At 41.5% G+C, this 17,692-nt stretch overlaps 2 protein-coding genes across 5 annotated transcripts in view; both read left to right on the forward strand.

The window, feature by feature from the left end:
• The window catches only part of AP1G1 (adaptor related protein complex 1 subunit gamma 1), an 80,773-nt gene that overhangs the window by 19,282 nt on the left and 43,799 nt on the right, over positions 1-17,692 (forward strand). For all 4 annotated transcript variants that reach the window (XM_511092.7, XM_016930134.4, XM_054669536.2 and 1 more), the window contains exons 2-4: positions 487-690; positions 15,803-15,927; positions 17,035-17,176. In XM_511092.7, coding sequence (XP_511092.2) covers positions 490-690; positions 15,803-15,927; positions 17,035-17,176 — 468 coding nt within the window. In that variant the 5' untranslated portion in view covers positions 487-489. The remainder of the gene's footprint in view (positions 1-486; positions 691-15,802; positions 15,928-17,034; positions 17,177-17,692) is intronic.
• On the forward strand, positions 12,463-12,846 carry LOC129135259 (parathymosin). Its single transcript, XM_063797407.1, has one exon. The coding sequence runs from the start codon at positions 12,563-12,565 to the stop codon at positions 12,761-12,763; it is 201 nt and encodes a 66-aa protein (XP_063653477.1). The 5' UTR covers positions 12,463-12,562; the 3' UTR covers positions 12,764-12,846.

Consider the following 17,692-nt stretch of genomic DNA (forward strand, 5'->3'; position numbering starts at 1 on the left):
ACAATTGGTCTTCTCTCTTAATCTCTCATATTTTGTTGAGTTGAGCTATGATTGTGACCATATTTATTTTTGTTGAGCTATGTTATGTTTAACAGCAGTTGAACAGATAATATCTATCTTTTCTAAGGTTAGGCATAGGCCTTTCCTTATTATTTTAAGGATTGAGTAAAGATTTGAGTTGTATTAGTTTCTGAGATATTTTGATATTAGTGATAGACTTACATATTTAGTGTATTCTTTGTTTTATTTTGCTTAATTTAATACTTAGCCATTTTTGTTTGTAGCCTTTCCAGAAATGTACAGAGTTGAGAGGTCTGTATGTAATAGCTTTGTGGAAACTTAGCACGCTTTGTTTAGCTTCGCTAAGCTGGATTTGGCAAGTCTTGAATTCTTAAAAACTAGTCAAAAATTTAAATGGGAAGTTGTGTGAATAGCTTTGGTAGTAAAAAATGTGAACATCTCTATTTAATGTCTTTCCATATCCAGAGGATGCCAGCCCCCATCAGATTGCGGGAGCTGATCCGGACCATCCGGACAGCCCGAACCCAAGCTGAAGAACGAGAAATGATCCAGAAAGAATGTGCTGCAATCCGGTCATCTTTTAGAGAAGAAGACAATACATACCGATGTCGGAATGTGGCAAAATTACTGTATATGCACATGCTGGGCTACCCTGCTCACTTTGGACAGGTAGGCTGGGCTGAGACTACATGTAGCAAGGGTATTCTTTGACATTGTTGCTCAGGGATTGTCCATCTTTTTCTGGTGGGGAGGTTCTTTTGATAGCCTTGTAGTCTGATCGTTGTGGAACTGAGGGTAAGATTGAGAGAGCAAGCCACAGACCTGGAAAGGCATGATATTGCTATCAATTATCCTTTCCACTGGGAGTCTCATTATACGGATGAGAGAATGTTTTGATGGTGGCAGCTAGCTTGCTTAAAGATTGACCAGGATTATGTGGTGGTTCTGCCAGAGTACCTGGACTATAATGAATATTTAAGAAAATGTTTCTTGCTGGGCATGGTGGCTTGTGCCTGTAATCCCAGCTACTTGGGACACTGAAGTGGGAGAATCACTTGAGGCCAGGAGTTTGAGATCAGCCTGGGCACATAGTGAGACCCTGCTCTTAAAAAAAAAAAAAGCATGGTGTGGTAGAGCATGCCTTTAGTCCCAGCTACTCAGGAAGCTAAGTCAAGAGGATTGCTTGTGCCCCAGGAGTTTTGAGGCCTCATTGAGCTACGATTGCACCACTGTACTCCAGCCTGGGCAATAGAGTAAGATCCTATTTCTTTTTTTTTTTTAAAAAGCTTGCTAAATGTCTTCTTAATTGCTTTATCTGGGCACAGTGTTGTGTGGAGAAGTTCACAATATGTTTTTCAGTTAAGGAAATTAGGTGGTTGCCAATTGGTGGCATCTATTTTGTTCTAATTACTTTGTGCCTTGATTGCTGTAACTAGAGCAGATCTGGCAGCTGATTCTCTCCCATGCACAAATGGTTACTATCTAAGATGTCCATTCTGGGCTTTGAGAATGATAGTCTCAATGATAAGTACTTTCTTCTTTGCATGTTTATATTGTCATAAGTGGGATTTAGTCATGGAAAAGGAAATAGTGGGGTTTTTTTATTTCATATTAATGCTATTAAATTTTATTTTAATAATTTAAGAATTGTATTATATGCTAAATAGTCTCTCTAAGGAACAGACTGCCCAATTGAAAGAAAGAATGTGCAACACTATCAGGAAAGATAGTCATCAGCTTATTTTCTGTTTAGGTCAGTAATTTCAGTGGAAGGAGATCTCCTGCCCCCAAGTTAAAACAAAAAAGTACTGGGATTTAATCTTATCAGACTGACTTGGGTTTTATGGTCATCTTGGGGTTTAGAGTGGGGTCAACATCTTTAGAAATACATGATCAAGAGTGGGAGTCCATTAATTTCACAAAGAAAAATTGATGTGTTAGTATCAGAGGAAAGGGGACTGGATCAAAAGAAAAGGGGCCAGGCAGAAGCAACTGCTGGGTCATCAACATAGTCATATATTTGGTTTGGGACAGAATTAGTGTCATAATAGCATTCTTCTCTTTCACATGAATAATTTCTAAAAATATAATATGTTCTTTGAAATATATTTCATATTTCATTCGTAGAGTGTTAGGAGTGGAATGAAACCCTGAGGCTCTGATGTTTCAGTTATAAGCTTTACTATATCAAAAATTGATCCAGGTGGTTATCCATATATTGTGTGTCATAGTATAAAGCAAATAGATGCCTACGTGTTCTTGTTGATTGGTTGATTGATTTTAAGTATTAGGTTAGATTTACAGAAATCTGATATATTAGAAATTGGGCTATAAAAAAGTCTAGTGAGGGAGAAGACTCTTAATTCCTCAGCGATAAGCATTATTAACATTTTGGAAGCAGTACATTTACATATTCCCAAGGAAGTTCTTTAAGAGCATATTTTTTGTTGTTGTTTTCAGAGGCAGGGTCTTGCTGTATGGCCCATGCTCTGGCTCTGTGATGGCTCACTGTCGCCTCAACCTACTGGGCTCAAGTTCTCCTCCTACCTCAGCCTCTCGAGTCACTGGGACTGTAGGTGCATGGCACCACACCCAGCTAATTTTTTTTTTTTTTTTTTTGAGACAGAGTCTCGCTGTGTTGCCCAGGCTGGAGTCCAGTGGCGTGATCTCGGCTCACTTCAACCTCCACCTACTGGGTTCAAAAGATTCTTCTGCTTCAGCCTCCCGAGTAGCTGGGACTACAGGTGTGTGCCACCACACCCGGCTAATTTTTGTATTTTTAGTAGAGACGGAGTGTTACCATATTGGCCAGGCTGGTCTCGAATTCCTGACCTTGTTATCTGTCTGTCTCGGCCTCCTAAAGTTCTGGGATTACAGGAGTGAGCCACTGTGCCCGGGCCCAGCTAATTTTTTGAGACGGGATCTCACTCTGTTGCCCAGGCTGGATTGTGCAGTGGACACCTCAGGCTTACTTTCTACTGGGCTCACTGCAGCCTCGACCTTCTGGGAACCACACCCAGCTAATTTTTGTATTTTTTATAGAGACAGGGCTTTGCTGTGTTGCTCAGGCTCATTCTGAACTCTTGAGCTCAAGCAATCCATGTGTCTTGGCCTCTCAAAGTACTGAGATTACAGGCGTGCACTATTGTGCCCGGTCAGCTAATTAAAAAAAAAATTTGGGCTGGGTGCGGTGGCTCACGCCTGTACACCCAGCACTTTGGGAGGCCGAGGTGGGTGGATCATGAGGTCAAGAGATAGAGGCTATCCTGGCCAACATGGTGGAACCCCCTCTCTACTAAAAATACAAAAATTAGCTGGGCATGGTGGTGCGTGCCTGTAGTCCCAGCTACTCAGGAGGCTGAAGCAGGAGAATCGTTTGAATCCGGGAGGTAGAGGTTGCAGTGAGCTGAGATCGTGCCACTGTACTCCAGCCTGGCAACAGAATGAGACTCCTTCTCAAAAAAAAAAAAAAATTTTGTTGAGTTGGATTTCTGCCACATTTCCCTGGCTGGTGTTGAACTCCTGGGCTCAAGTGATCTTTGGGCCTCAACCTCCCAAAGTGCTGTGATTATAGGTGTAAGCCACAGTCCCTGGACTAAGGGCAAATTCTTGAATTTGGAATCAGAGTAGATTTAAGACTTTGGGGGATATTTCATTTTGTAAAAAATCTCTCTATATTTTCTAAGATTCATTTCTTTAATATGTTTAAATAGAATGTGCTTTTATGGTTAGGTGGCATTTGGGGGTATTTTGGGACTTAATTATTTGATAAAATATTTAATTCTTAGAAAGTGTAAATGCTCGAGAAAACTGTGCTAAAATTTTATCATAAAATATTTTTCTGAATGGGACTGGGAATCATAATTTTAAGTTCTTATTCTGTTTCCTCTGTTTCAATGAGTCACCATCTTGTTCATATCAGTAATTTGGTACCCCATCCGTTGGAATTACCTTTATAATATGCCTTTAAAAGGTTCATATCTAGATTTTGTCACCTGCACATATGATCACAGTGCCATTCTCATTTAGTGTATAATAATAGCCACTTTTTTTTTTTTTTGAGATGGAGTCTCGCCCTGTTGCCCAGGCTGGAGTGCAATGGTGTGATCTCAGCTCACTGCAAACTCTGCCTCCTGGGTTCACGCCATTCTCCTTCCTCAGCCTCCCTAGTAGCTGGGACTACAGGCGCCTGCCACCATGCCCGGCTAATTTTTTTGTGTTTTTAGTAGAGACGGGATTTCACTGTGTTAGCCAGGGTGGTCTCGATCTGACCTCGTGATCTGCCCGCCTCGGCCTCGCAAAGTGCTGGAATTACAGGCGTGAGCCACCATTCCCGGCCCACTTTTTTTTTTTTTTTGAGGCAGGGTTTAGCTCTTGTCACTCAGGCTGGAGTACAATGGCACAATCTTGGCTCACTGCATCCTCTGCCTCCCAGGTTCAAGCGATTCTCCTGTCTCAGCCTCCTGAGTAGCTGGGATTACAGGCGCCTGCCACCATGCCCGGCTAATATTTGTATTTTTAGTAGAGACGGGGTTTTACCATGTTGGCCAGGCTGGTCTCAAACTCCTGACTTCAGGTGATCCACCTGCCTTGGCCTCCCAAAGTGCTGGGATTACAGGCGTGAGACACCGCGCCCAGCCTGCAGCTACTCTTTAATTGCATTTTATTTGTTAGATGCCATGTTCATTATGGTAACCAGTAGCTGCATGTAGCTATTGACCTCTTGGAATGTGGCTATTTGAACTGAGGTGAATCCTAAAGGAAAATAAGGTTTTTTTTGGTACTTGATTTAGCTATTGGAAAACTTTTTTTTTTTTTGAGGTGGTGTCTTGCTCTGTTGCCCAGGCTGAAGTGCAGTGGCACGATCTTGGCTCATTGCAGCCTTCACTACCCAGGTTCAAGCGATTCTCCTGCCTCAGCCTCCTGAGTAGCTGGGCTACAGGCACCTGCCACCACACCCGGCTAATTTTTGTATTTTTGGTAGAGACAGGGTTTCACCATGTTGTCCAGACTAGTCTTGAACTCCTGACCTCAAATGATCCACCGTCTTGGCCTCCCAAAGTGCTGGGATTACAGGTGTGAGCCACCACACCCAGCCTAATTATTGGAAGACTTTTAAATATGTTTTAAACAACTTGGGTATGTGAGTCTACTTTATAAATAGTAAATTTTATGAAATCTAAATACAATTCAACTATTTTTTTTTTCTTTTTAGTTTAGCTATTTCTGATGAAAATGTACAAATTGAGATGTGCTGTAAGTGTAAAGTACATACTGTATATAGAAGCTTTAGTGCAAAAGCAAGTGTAAAATACCTAATTATAATTTTTGTGTTGATCATATGTTGAAATGATATTTTAGATATATTGATTAAAGAATATTATTAAAACTAATTTCACCTTTTTAAAACTTTTTACTACAGTATCTAGTATGGTGCTGATAGAAATAAAATACAAGCTACATAGAATTTAAAAATTTCTAGTAGCTATATTTTAAAAGTCTTAAGTTTTGCAATAAAACTTAAGGGGTAGAATGGACATGGTGACTTACACCTGTAATCCTGGCACTTTGGGAGGCCAAGGTAGGGGGATCACCTGAAGTCAGGAGTTTGAGACCATCCTGGCCAACATGGTGAAACTCTGTCTCTACTAAAAATACAAAAATTAGCCGGGCGTGATGGTGGGTGCCTGTAATCCCAGCTACTTGGGAGGCTGAGGCAGGAGAATCACTTGAACCTGGAAGGTGGAGGTTGCAGTGAGCCGAGATCATACCATTGCACTCCAGCCTGGGCGACAAAGCGAGACTCTGTCTCAAACAACAACATCAAAAAAAATCTTAGCCCTGCCTTGCTGTACAAAGGATTTGAGATGGCATAAACTACCAGCATCTACATTAAAGAGAAAAAGAATAGTAGAAATTAAGAGTTGGAAAAAGGAAGCATTTAGAGCATAAGGCCAGTGTAGTTGCTGTTGGTGCGACAGCTAAGGCAAGAAAAGAGACAGTCACCTCTTAGGTAGTTGTTATTGCCAAGATGGAAGAGCAAAACTGCAGAGAACCAGACTGCCTGGATGTGACTTCTGGCTTTGAGCAAGATCTTTAACCTTTCTGTGTCTCAGTTTCCTCATTTGTAAAATGGGGACAATCTTAATGCCTACTTTATAGTGTTATTATGAAGATTAAGTTATAAGTGTTAGACACATTTTGTATATAAAAAGCCTCATGTTATGCATTTTACCATTTCCTAAAGGACAGCAATGTTTTTTGAAGCACTGAATTCTAAGAGATTTTTTATATGGACCTTTTGTCTAGGAGTCTCTTAATAATGTAAGAGACAGTATCCTCAGCATTTTTATAACAAAAGTGGTGATAGATTTCCTGTAGTGTGTGTAACCTTTTGCGTGTGTAGGTTAAGCACAACCCAGAAATATTAGTGAATTATCTAAAGATAAGTAGGTAGATTGCAGGAGTAGAAAACTGGTGGCTCGGGGCCAAATTCTTCCACAGATGTGTTCTTTTTTGTCCTGTATGGTATTTAAAATTGTTTCTGCCAGTACATAAAAAAAAAAAAAGAATTTCCATAGAAATCTGGATTTCTAGTTTCTCTTAGAAACATAATAAGATTTGTGGAATGGAAATCTACATTTCCATATGTCAGTAGTATGCTGCTTTTAGGCTGGGCCTGATTCTGTTTTTCCTCAGTTCTAGCCTTGCTTGCCATACCCAATTACCTGTGTAGGATATTCTTCCCTTCCATCTGTGTAGCATAGGACTGCACTTCTTTAGCTTCTCTAAATTTTACAATGTTCTCTGTACAGTCTTGTACATCTTTTTAAAAAATTAAAAAAAAATTTCCCTTAAAACACAGGATTTTTAAGTCTTAACACGTCTTTGGAGAAATATATTTGTAGGTTCTTTAGAGCTCTTGTTTCTGTTGCAAATAGTATCCTTTAAAATTTTAAATAATTATGTTGTAGATCTGTAGTGATATAATTGATTTTTAAAAATATTTATCTACTTTGCCACATTATTGAACTTGGTTCTAAGAGTCTCTGTGGACGTCATTGTTTCCATGTAGTCAATACTACTATTGTCTGCAAACAATGGCAGTTCTTTTTTTTCCTTTGATATCCTTATACATTTTCTTATTTTCTTATTACACTGTACAGGTAGTACATTATTGCAAATAAGTGATGATAATAGCCACTCTTGTTAAAGCCGTAAACAAATGCTCTACAGTAATATGTGGGTGACTGTCATAGGGTTTAGTAGACACGCTTTCTCACATTAAGGAATTTTTTCTTAAAAAAAAGTACTTAAGCTATTACTATTCCTTGAAAAGCCTTAGAATTAATGACCAGACCAGAAGCAATGAGCTATCCTTAAGCCTAGATTGTGGTCTCCAAATACTATTTTCAGCCCATTGGAAAGATGGCTGATCCCAAATCCAGGGTAAGGAAATGTACGAAATAAGCTTGAATGATGTTACTATGCCAGAAAGCAAGAAAGACTGCAAAGATCATGTCGAAAGGTTTCAGTAATCACCAGAAGAGGCAGTCATACCCCCAAAAGAGATAATTTGAGTATTAATAAGAATAATAATCGGCTGGGCATGGTGGCTCACACCTGTAATCCCAGCACTTTGGGAGGCCGAGGCAGGCAGATCACGAGGTCAGGAGTTCAATACCATCCTGGCCAACATGATGAAACTCCGTCTCTACTAAAAATACAAAAATTAACCAGGTGTGGTGTCAGGCGCCTATTAATCCCAGCTACTCAGGAGACTGAGGCAGGAGAATCGCTTGAACCCGGGAGGTGGAGGTTGCAGTGAGCCAAGACTGCACCACTGCACTCCACCCTGGGCAACAGAGCGAGACTCCATCTCAAAATAATAATAATAATAATAATAATAATAATAATTGTAGGCTGGGTGCGGTGACTAAACTTGTAATCTCAGTCTTTTGTGAGGCTGAGTCGGGCAGATTGCTTGAGCTCGGGAGTTTGAGACCAGCCTGACAAACATAGTGAAACCCCATCTCTACTAAAAATACAAAAATTAGCCGGGCATGGTGGCAGATACCTGTAATCCCAGGTATTCCGGAGGCTGAGGCTTGAGAATCGCTTGAACCTGAGAGGCGGAGGTTGCAGTGAGGCGAGATCGTGCCACTGCACTCCACCCTGGTTGGCAGAGTGAGACTCTGTGTCAATAAAAAAAGGATAATAATTGCAATTGATTGAAATAAACATTTATATTGCCTTTCCTTAGCAATAGTATGGCCTTCCTTCTATATAGAGAAGTTTCTTCTTAGAGCTGTAGTCCAACTAATAAATGAAGGAATGAATTAGAATCTAATCATTTTGCAACCCATGATGATCATCAGTTGCTGCTAATGTCACAAAAGAGAGACGACTACCAGAAATAATTATACGCCTCCTGGTGAAAGTTCATACCACTGGCTCTAAGTGGTGCATATTTGCAAAATGAGATCACAACAGAACAAAGCAAAACCTGAAAAGTCTGAATTTGATCAAGCCTCCTTAGGTATGTAACCTAGATAAATTTTCCAGTATACAAAGACATGTATGTATAAGAGTATTCATTTCAGCAGTGTTTCTAATAGGTAAAACATTGCAAACAATCTGTTTGTCCTCAGATAATAGATAAGTTTATATTCAAAAGTGGGATACTATGTAGCAGTGAGTTATGACTGAATTAGATCTTCTTGTCTTGATGTGAGTAATACTCAAAGCTGTTGAGTGAAAAGAGCAGGAATACAGTTTGATATTTGTTTAAAGTTTAAAACATTTAAAACCACCTGTCTCTCCATGTGTAGTAAGAATATATGGCATGGCAGTCATGAGCAGCAGTTTAGGGTTCTGATTACTTCTGGGATGGAGAAATGAGATTGAGGCCCAGTACACAGAAGGCTTCAGTTGAATTTGTAATGTAAAATAAATAGGGTGAAATGTTAAGATTTGATAAAGCTGCTTGGTGCGTCAGTGACAGTTATGTGATTTTTATGTATTTTGAGTGGAATATTTCATAATTTTCTCAAAAGAAAAAATTGGATTCACTAGGAATGTCAGGTTTTTGTATTTTGTTTTTCTGCCAGAAGAATGAAGAAACAGACTCTGGTCTATATAGATTTTATGTTGTCAGGCCTACATAGTGTTAGTGCAGTTGTAACAAGCTTGCTTTTCAAAAATGATGATTTTAGGTGTGTGTGTATAAACCAGGCAGTTATTTCTGAATATTAAAAAGAAATAGGTTGGGTATGGTGCCCCATGCCTATAATCCCAGCACTTTGGGAGGCCAAGGCAGAAGGATCGTTTGAGGACAGGAATTCAAGACCAGCCCAGGTAACATAGTGAGACCTCATCTCTACAAAAGTAAAAAGTTAGGGTAGGGTACAGTGGCTCATGCATGTAATTCCAGCACTTTAGGAAGCTGAGGCAGGCAGATGGCCTGAGCTCAGGAGTTTGACACTAGCCAGGGCAATACGGTGAAACCCCGCTCCAGCCTGGGCGACAGAGTGAGACTCCAGCTCAAAAAAAAAAAAAAAAGTAAAAAATTAGCCTCATGTGGTGGCACATGCCTGTAGTTGTAGCTACTTGGGAGGCTGAGGCAGGAGGATGGCCTGAGCCCAAGAGTTAGAGGTTACTAACTGTGAACTAACAGTGAACTGTGATCATGCCATTGTAATCCAGCTTGGGCGATAGAGCAAGACCTGTCTCTAAACAAAAAAATAAAATAAATAAAGGTGACTTTTAAAAAGGTCTACCCAATCAGTTGCAGGCCTGTTAATATTTACAGAATTTTAATTGCATGTTTTCATTAAGGTGATTGTTCATATCATAAAGCTGCAATTTTTTTTTTTTTTTTAATTAAGAGACAGGATCTTACTCTGTCACTCAGGCTGGAGTGCAGTGGTGCAATCGTAGTTCACTGCAGCCTTCAACAGGAGGCTCAAGCGATCCTGGTGCCTGAGCCTCCTGAGTAGTTGAGACTACAGGTGCATGCCACCACGCCTGGCTGATTTAAAAAAATTTTTAAACAAAATTTTAAGACAAAACTTTGTTTAAGAAACTTTTGGCCGGCACGGTGGCTCACGCCTGTAATCCCAGCACGAGGCCAAAACGGGTGGATTGCTTGAGGTCAGGAGTTCAAGACCAGCCTGGCCAACATGGCAGAACCCCATCTCTACTAAAAATACAAAAATTAGCCGGATATAGTGGTGCGTGCCTGTAGTCTCAGCTACTTGGGAGGCTGAGGCAGGAGAATTGCTTGAACCCAGGAGGCAGAGGTTGCAGTGAGCCGAGATCGCACCACTGCACCCCAGCCTGGGTGACAGAGCCAGACTTCGTCTCAAAAAAAAAAAAAAAAAACAAAAAAACCTGAAACAAAATTTTTTGTTTTTAAATTTTGTAGAGATGGGGTCTTGCTGGGTTGCCTGGACTTGTCTCGAGCTCCTGGGCTCAAGGAATCCTCCTGCCTTGGCCTCCCCAAAGTGCTGGGATTACAGGTGTGAGCAATTTAGATGTGCATCTGACCGTGTGCGAAACTGTTCTAAAAGCTAACAAAATAGGTGCAGCTTTTTATCCAGGGGTAACCGGATTAAACACTGATAAATGGCAACATTTGTACTTGCTACAGGAAAATGTAAAAAGGCCAGAAACATGGAAAGTTCTCTTCGTAAAATAGCTTTGAAATTCAAAGAAAATTGTAACATTATGAGCCATTTGGCGGGGTGTGATTGCTCACACCTGTAATACCAGTGCTTTGGGAGGCGAGGTGGGCAGATCACTTGAAGCCAGGAGTTTGAGACCAGCCTGGTTAACGTGACAAAACCCCGTCTCTACTAAAAACACAAAAATTAGCTGGGGTTGGTGGCACGCATCTGTAGTTCCAGCTACTTGGGAGGTTGAGGCACGAGAACTGCTTGAACGTGAGAGTCAGAGGAGGTTGCGTTGAGCCGAGATAGCACCACTGCACTCCAGCCTGGGTGATAGAGTGAGACTCTCCCCCCTACTCCCCAAAAAAGAGAGTCATATAGAAAAACTTTGTAAAAATTAAATTGTCAGTGTCTATGTCAAATTTACTCCATCAGAATATCGGCGGGGGTGGGGTGGGGGCCGTGACCCATAGTTTTCAAAACTCTCCTACCTGTTCTGACCAGTTAAGTTTGGGAACCACTTCTTCAGGCACTGTATTTGTTACAAAGGGGGCTGAAAACTTCGATCTCTTAGGCTTGTTGCTAATGGCTGACTAGAATGCTTCTGCTGAGAAGAGTTTGAAGTAAAAGTTTTCCGTTAATTGTGTGGAATTTGGATATAAAAGCTGGACTGTTTACTCTGGTCTTATTAAAGCGTCTGCTAGAGTTGTGGTTAGAAATGTTTCAGGTAGGTTTTTCAAGTCGCTTTAAGTGGAGTAGTAGTACTCCACTGAAATATTTGAGATTGTTACCTAAGGGGCAGATGCATGTAATTGATTACTTTTTTCCTTCTGTTCTTTAACTCATGCAACAGTGTGGAGTTTTGCTTTTGGAGATTTGGAGATTGCTGCGGAAAAATGGATGCCCTCCTTTTGTGTGCATCTCCCCCATTGTACTTTTTTCCCCCAAACCTTTATCTTTCTTTTTCAACATTTGATAACTTTGATAACATTCTTTTTTTTTTTCTTTCTTTCTTTTTTTTTTAAGACAGAATCTCAATTTGTTGCCCTGGCTAGAGGGCAGTGGTGCGATCTCAGCTCACTGCAACCTACTCCTCCCGCTTTCAAGTGATTCTCCTTCCTCAGCCTCCCGGGTAGCTGGGATTACAGGCTCACGCCGCCACGCCTGGCTAATTTTTTGTATTTCAGTAGAGACAGGGCTTCACCGTGTTGCGCAGGCTGGTCTAGAACTCCTGAGCTCAGGCAGTCCACCCACCTCGGCCTCCCAAAGTGCTAGGATTACAGGTGTGAGCCACTGCGCCCGGCCTTGATAACATTCTTAAAGATTAAACATGGTATGTTCTCAGCACTATTGCTGGCCACTTAAGTATAAAGTGTGATCAGAGTTAATCCATCACTGGAGTGTATATATCAGATGCTATTTCCAGTCATATAACCTTATATTTTCACTTAGATTTGTCACCTTCAAAAAGCAAATGCTTGTTTTTGAAGCAGAGTCACTATAAATGGGGGAATATTGAAATAATGCTTGCCCCTTTAAATTTCAGCTTTTCTTTTTGCTGTTTAGTTTTTAGGTAAGGTTTTTTTGTTGTTGTTATTTGTTTTGTTTTTCCACTTCTTCTCTGTGCCTACTGCACACAGAGGAAGAGGGCAAATTTTAGGTATGTCTTAAATGTTACAAAAAACAGCTTGTATTCGTCAGTCACTGGTGACTTAGTGTGACTCTCTTAAAACTTGACCCGACTGAGCAACTGCTGCTGCCGCCACCACTGTCACAATGCCAGGTTCTGGTCTCAGCCACCCTCCACTGTCCAGGGCCCCTCTGTCTTGGCCCTGGGACCCTAGCTGCCTGCCAGCTCCAGTCCTAGCACCATGTTGGAGAAAAGCATGGAGGCAGTGGCTGAGTTGGGCACCAAGGACCTGAAGGAGAAGGTGGAGGAGGAGGCAAGCCAGAAAGAGCGAAAGAAAGAAGTGGTGGAGGAGGAGGAGAACGGGCCCGAAGAGGAAGAAGGAGATGATGAAGGGCCCGAGCTGAAGAGAGCTGCCGAAGAGGAGGATGAACCGGATCCCTAGCAGTAGAAGACAGAATGGGGCATCGGCATGACCGTCTGCCAACAGGCTGGGGATGGGAGGCCTCTCTCGGTGTGGAGGTTGGGGGTGGGAACAGACAAGTCCAGCCACTCTTCGCCTGGCTCCTTGCTATGGGCCCTGCACCAGAGCCGCCACCCTCTTCTTTCTCCCCAGCTTTCTCATTTCCACCTCTCCAGACACTGACCCCTCCACCCTCAGTCTACCATTGTTCCACCTCCTGACCTACTCCATCTGAGCTCCCCAGCTGGCCCCCAGTTGCTCCTCTCTCTTTGTTTTCTTCTTGCCTCCCTCCCGCTCCCCCCACCCTCTGGTAGCCTCTCCTGCCTAACCTCTGCATCCCCTAGCCTCATGTCCTGCCTCATCCCTATCCTGCCTGGGATCTCCCTCAGATCCCCTCCTCTAAGACAGCGCCAGACTGGGGGTGGGCTGGGGTTGGGGCCAAACCCCACAGCTGCCTCCCTCCCCTTCCTTTTTGGTATAGTTTTTTTTTTTTTTTTGTAACAGTTTGGCTGTTCTCCTAGGCTGGAGTGCAGTGGCGCGATCTCAGCTCACTGCAACCTCCCGCCTTCAAATTTCAAACCATTCTCCTGCCTCAGCCTCCCGAGTAGCTGGGATTACAGGCGCCCACCACCACACCTGGCTAATTTTTTATTTTTAGTAGAAACGGGGTTTCATCGTGTTGGCCAGGCTGGTCTCGAACTCCTGATCTCAGGTGATCCATCCACCTTGGCCTCCCAAAGTGCTGGGATTACAGGCATGAGCCACTGCTCCTGGCCTGCCTTTTTTTGTATAGTTTAATAAGAAATGGTCGTGCAAAAAAAACCAAAACAAAAAAACCACACTTGACCCTAAAACCACAAAGTAGTATTAATGCCTAAGAGTATGTCCTATTCCTAATAAAATATTTTTGGATAATTTATCTGTGTAATGCTTGGAGTTTGTCAGAAGTAAGATTGAATGAGGATGATGAAAACTCTGATATCTGAGTCTTGGAACATTTGCTTTCACTACTAAAATACTTACAGAATTATGAAATGAGAAGATTGAAAAACCAGTTTGAAAAAGAGTAAGATTTGTTTGATAATATTTTAGCTTCTGATTTTCTCATTCACCTTAGTAAATTTTCTGTTGACATTGTAAAGATGACTTTCATCAACTTCTGTTTCAGAAATTGCTGTTTAAATTTAAATTGAATGTGAAGAAGAAAGGGAAGATTTGTTACTTACATAATCTTCTCCATTTCACAGGCATTTATGTTTTCCTTTTTGATCCTGGTTATTTTCCTTGGAGACTTCTTTGAAATGCTCGTGATAGTATAGTCATTCAGCTAACTTTAGATATTTTTAATGCAGGTACATTGAGAGAGCAATTTTTAGATAGCTTGAAACAACTCTGTGGAACTGTTTTACTTTCCTCAATTTCACTTTCGAATTTAGTAGATAAATTCATAATGGAAAGTAGTCTCACGTGATTTTAGCTTCCTGTATACACAGGTATTCATTTGAGCCCCTTCCCTTGGGAGGTATGATTCTAAAGGGGATCATGGTTTTTAAAACTCTCCTTGGTTAGTCTGTCTTGTGTATGCCCTTTGAATACTGCTCTAGAGGTAATGTTTTGGCCTTTTCCATGTTTGTCAAGATGGAGTGATAAAGTATGTCAAAGTGATTTTGAAGGTGGTTCAAGAAAGGCCAAGTAGAGGGACAAACTAATTTACAAGAACTCTTAAGCCCTAAGAAGCTATTTCTAGCAATGATGTAAAGAAGAAATGTAAATCGTTTTAGCTTAATTCCACTACTGAGTTTTCCTCTGTTTTTTGTTTTTTCTGTATTGGATTCCTAAACCCTCGCCCTCTCCCATAGTACTTGGATCAAGCTCTCAATGTACTTGGTTCACATACTTTCCACATTATATTAAACTTAGTTATTGCCTCTCTCTTTTTAAATTAATTATACATTCCTCATGGTTAGTATGGGTTGGTGTATTTCTAGTTATTGAGTTTTTTTTAATTCCCAAAATGGAACTATACCTTAAGTACACGTTAGGTGCTCATTTAATGTAACTTGGGGATTAAAGTAGGAATTTGGTTTGTTAATCTCTTATAATACTTCTAGTTTGTGTTTGTGTGAATCTGCAAAACTAATGCAAAACTGAGAGATTATTTGAATGGCAAATATCATGGGGCCTTGATAAAATGATCTGTTCTAGAACTTGATTTCTATTAAGATATCCAAAGGTCTTAAATCTTTGCCTTCTAAAAAGATTTAGGTAGTTTGGCCGGGCGTGGTGGCTCAGGCCTGTAATACCAGCACTTTGGGAGGCCGAGGCGGGCGAATCATCTGTGGTCAGGAGTCCGTGACCGGCCTGGCCAACATGTTGAAACCCTGTCTGTTCTAAAAATACAAAAAAAAAATTACCTGGGTTTGGTGGTGGGGCCCTGTAGTCCCATTTACTCGGGAGGCTGAGGCAGGAGAATCGCTTGAACCCAGGAGGTGGAGGTTGCAGTAAGCTGGGATCGTGCCATTGCACTCTAGCCTGGGCGACAAGAGCAAAAACCCCGTCTCAAAAAAAAAAAAAAAAAAGAAAGAAAGCCAGGCGCGGTGGCTCATGTCTGTAATCCCAGCACTTTGGGAGGCCAAGGCAGGTGGATCGGCAGAGGTCAGGAGTTTGAGACCAGCCTGACCAACATGGTGAAACCCTGTCTCTACTAAAAATGCAAAAATTAGCCAGGCATGGTGGCTAATTCCTGTAATCCCAGCTACTCGGGAGGCTGAGGCAGGAGAATGTCTTGAACCTGGGAGGCAGAGGTTGCAGTGAGCCGAGATCACGCCATTGCACTCCAGCCTGGCCAACCAGAGCGAAACCCCGTCTCAAAAAAAAGAAAAGATTTAGGTAGTTTGATGAAACACACTTGTACTTTACTTTAGCCAGCTGGGGACTCTGGGTTAAAAACACTGCTTTTCTAGATTGTGGTAGCAAGTTTTTAATTTCCTTCTTTTTTTTTTTTTTTTTCTTTTTTTGCAGTTGGAGTGCCTCAAGCTTATTGCCTCTCAAAAATTTACAGACAAACGCATTGGCTATTTAGGGGCAATGCTGCTGTTAGATGAAAGACAAGATGTCCATCTTCTCATGACCAACTGTATCAAGAAGTAAGTCTTACTTTTCTGTCTTCTAACAACTGTTAACTACTTTGTTCTTTTTTGTATTTTCTTTGAGACGGAGTCTTGCTCTTTTGCCCAGGCTGGAGTGAAGTGGCGTGATCTTGGCTCACTGCATCCTCCTCCGCTGCCACCGTCCTCCCCCAACTGCCAGTCCGATTGAAGTGATTCTCCTGCCTCAGCCTCCTGCGTAGCTGGGATTATAGGCACCTGCCACCAGGCCTGGCTAATTTTTGTATTTTTAGTAGAGACGGGGTTTCACCATGTTGGCCAGGCTGGTCTTGAACTCCTGACCTCAGATTATCCACCCACCTCGGCTTCCCAGAGTACTAGGGTTACAGGCTTGAGCCACTGCGCCTGGCCTACTTTGTTCTGGGTTTTTTTTTTTTTTTTCTTTTTGAGACGGAGTCTCGCTCTGTTGCCCAGGCTGGACTGCAGTGGCGTGATCTCAGATCACGAGGTCAGGAGTTCAAGACCAGCCTGGCCAATGTGGTGAAACCCCGTTTCTACTAAAAATACAAAATACAAAAATTAATGGGACATGGTGGCGTGTGCCTGTAGTCCCAGCTACTTGAGAGGCTGAGGCAGAAGAATCACTTGAACCTGGGTAGCTACTCAGCCTCCCAAGTAGCTGGGATTATAGGCGCCCGCCACCACGCTTGGCCAATTTTTACAGTTTTAGTGGAGATGAGGTTTCACCATGTTGGCCAGGCTGGTCTCGAACTCTTGACTTCAGGTGATCCACTTGCCTCGGCCTCTGAAAGTGCTAGGATTATAGGTGTGAACCACCCCTACCCTGCTGCCAAGTTTGCTGAGTTTTCTAAAGTGTGTGTCTGACATCCAGTAGATAACATGTTTTTCAACTTCCACTGCTTTGGTACCTGGAAACATTGGCTTGTAAGCCTATAGGAGGGATTGTCAGTCTGTTTACTATATTGATAATTTGTAATAAAGTTGGGATAAACATTTTCTGCAACAAATAATCCTATTGTTTTTGTTATTGGAGAAATCTTGAGTCATCCTGAACTAGTTTGAAATTGTGAAGCTGCTTCTTGAGGAGCACCAGGCTTGTTCCTACCTTCCTCTTTTCTTTTGCAGTGATCTTAATCATAGCACGCAATTCGTACAGGGGTTAGCACTTTGTACCCTCGGCTGCATGGGCTCCTCAGAGATGTGCAGAGATCTTGCAGGAGAGGTAGAGAAGCTCCTGAAAACCTCCAACTCTTACTTAAGAAAAAAGGTAACTTTTAATGAACCAAATGTCTGTTTGGATTAGGGAGTATTATGGAGATGAGAAGGCAGATTACTCATTTTTGAAAGATCTGATGATAATGTAAAGTCATTTTTTCTGTGTAGTAAATCTGTTTTACATGATTATATATTAACCTTAATTCCTCTTTTCTTAAGGAAATGATTTATAAACAAACAAATGTTACTGGATATATCCTAGGTGGCATACCAAATTCCTAACTTATCTGATTCTAAACAGTATTACAGCAAGGTGATTATGAACAGATTTTTATGAATTTACTTTTGTCCTAATAATTAATACCCATATCTTTGTATTAGTGCCTTTGTGTCTCTGGAAGGGCAGTTCTGTTGGGACCTAGGTAATTATTAGGGAATGATGTAGAACCCACTTTCTGAATGGATTAGTAATAGAGGAGAATTATTCTTCTATCTGATTTTATTTGTTGATATAAGCATTTTATTGAGTTTTAAAAAATTGCTTGAACCCTACAACCTTTGAAAATGA

This window comes from Pan troglodytes, chromosome 18 (genome assembly GCF_028858775.2).
Source record: "Pan troglodytes isolate AG18354 chromosome 18, NHGRI_mPanTro3-v2.0_pri, whole genome shotgun sequence".
Taxonomy (NCBI): domain Eukaryota; kingdom Metazoa; phylum Chordata; class Mammalia; order Primates; family Hominidae; genus Pan; species Pan troglodytes.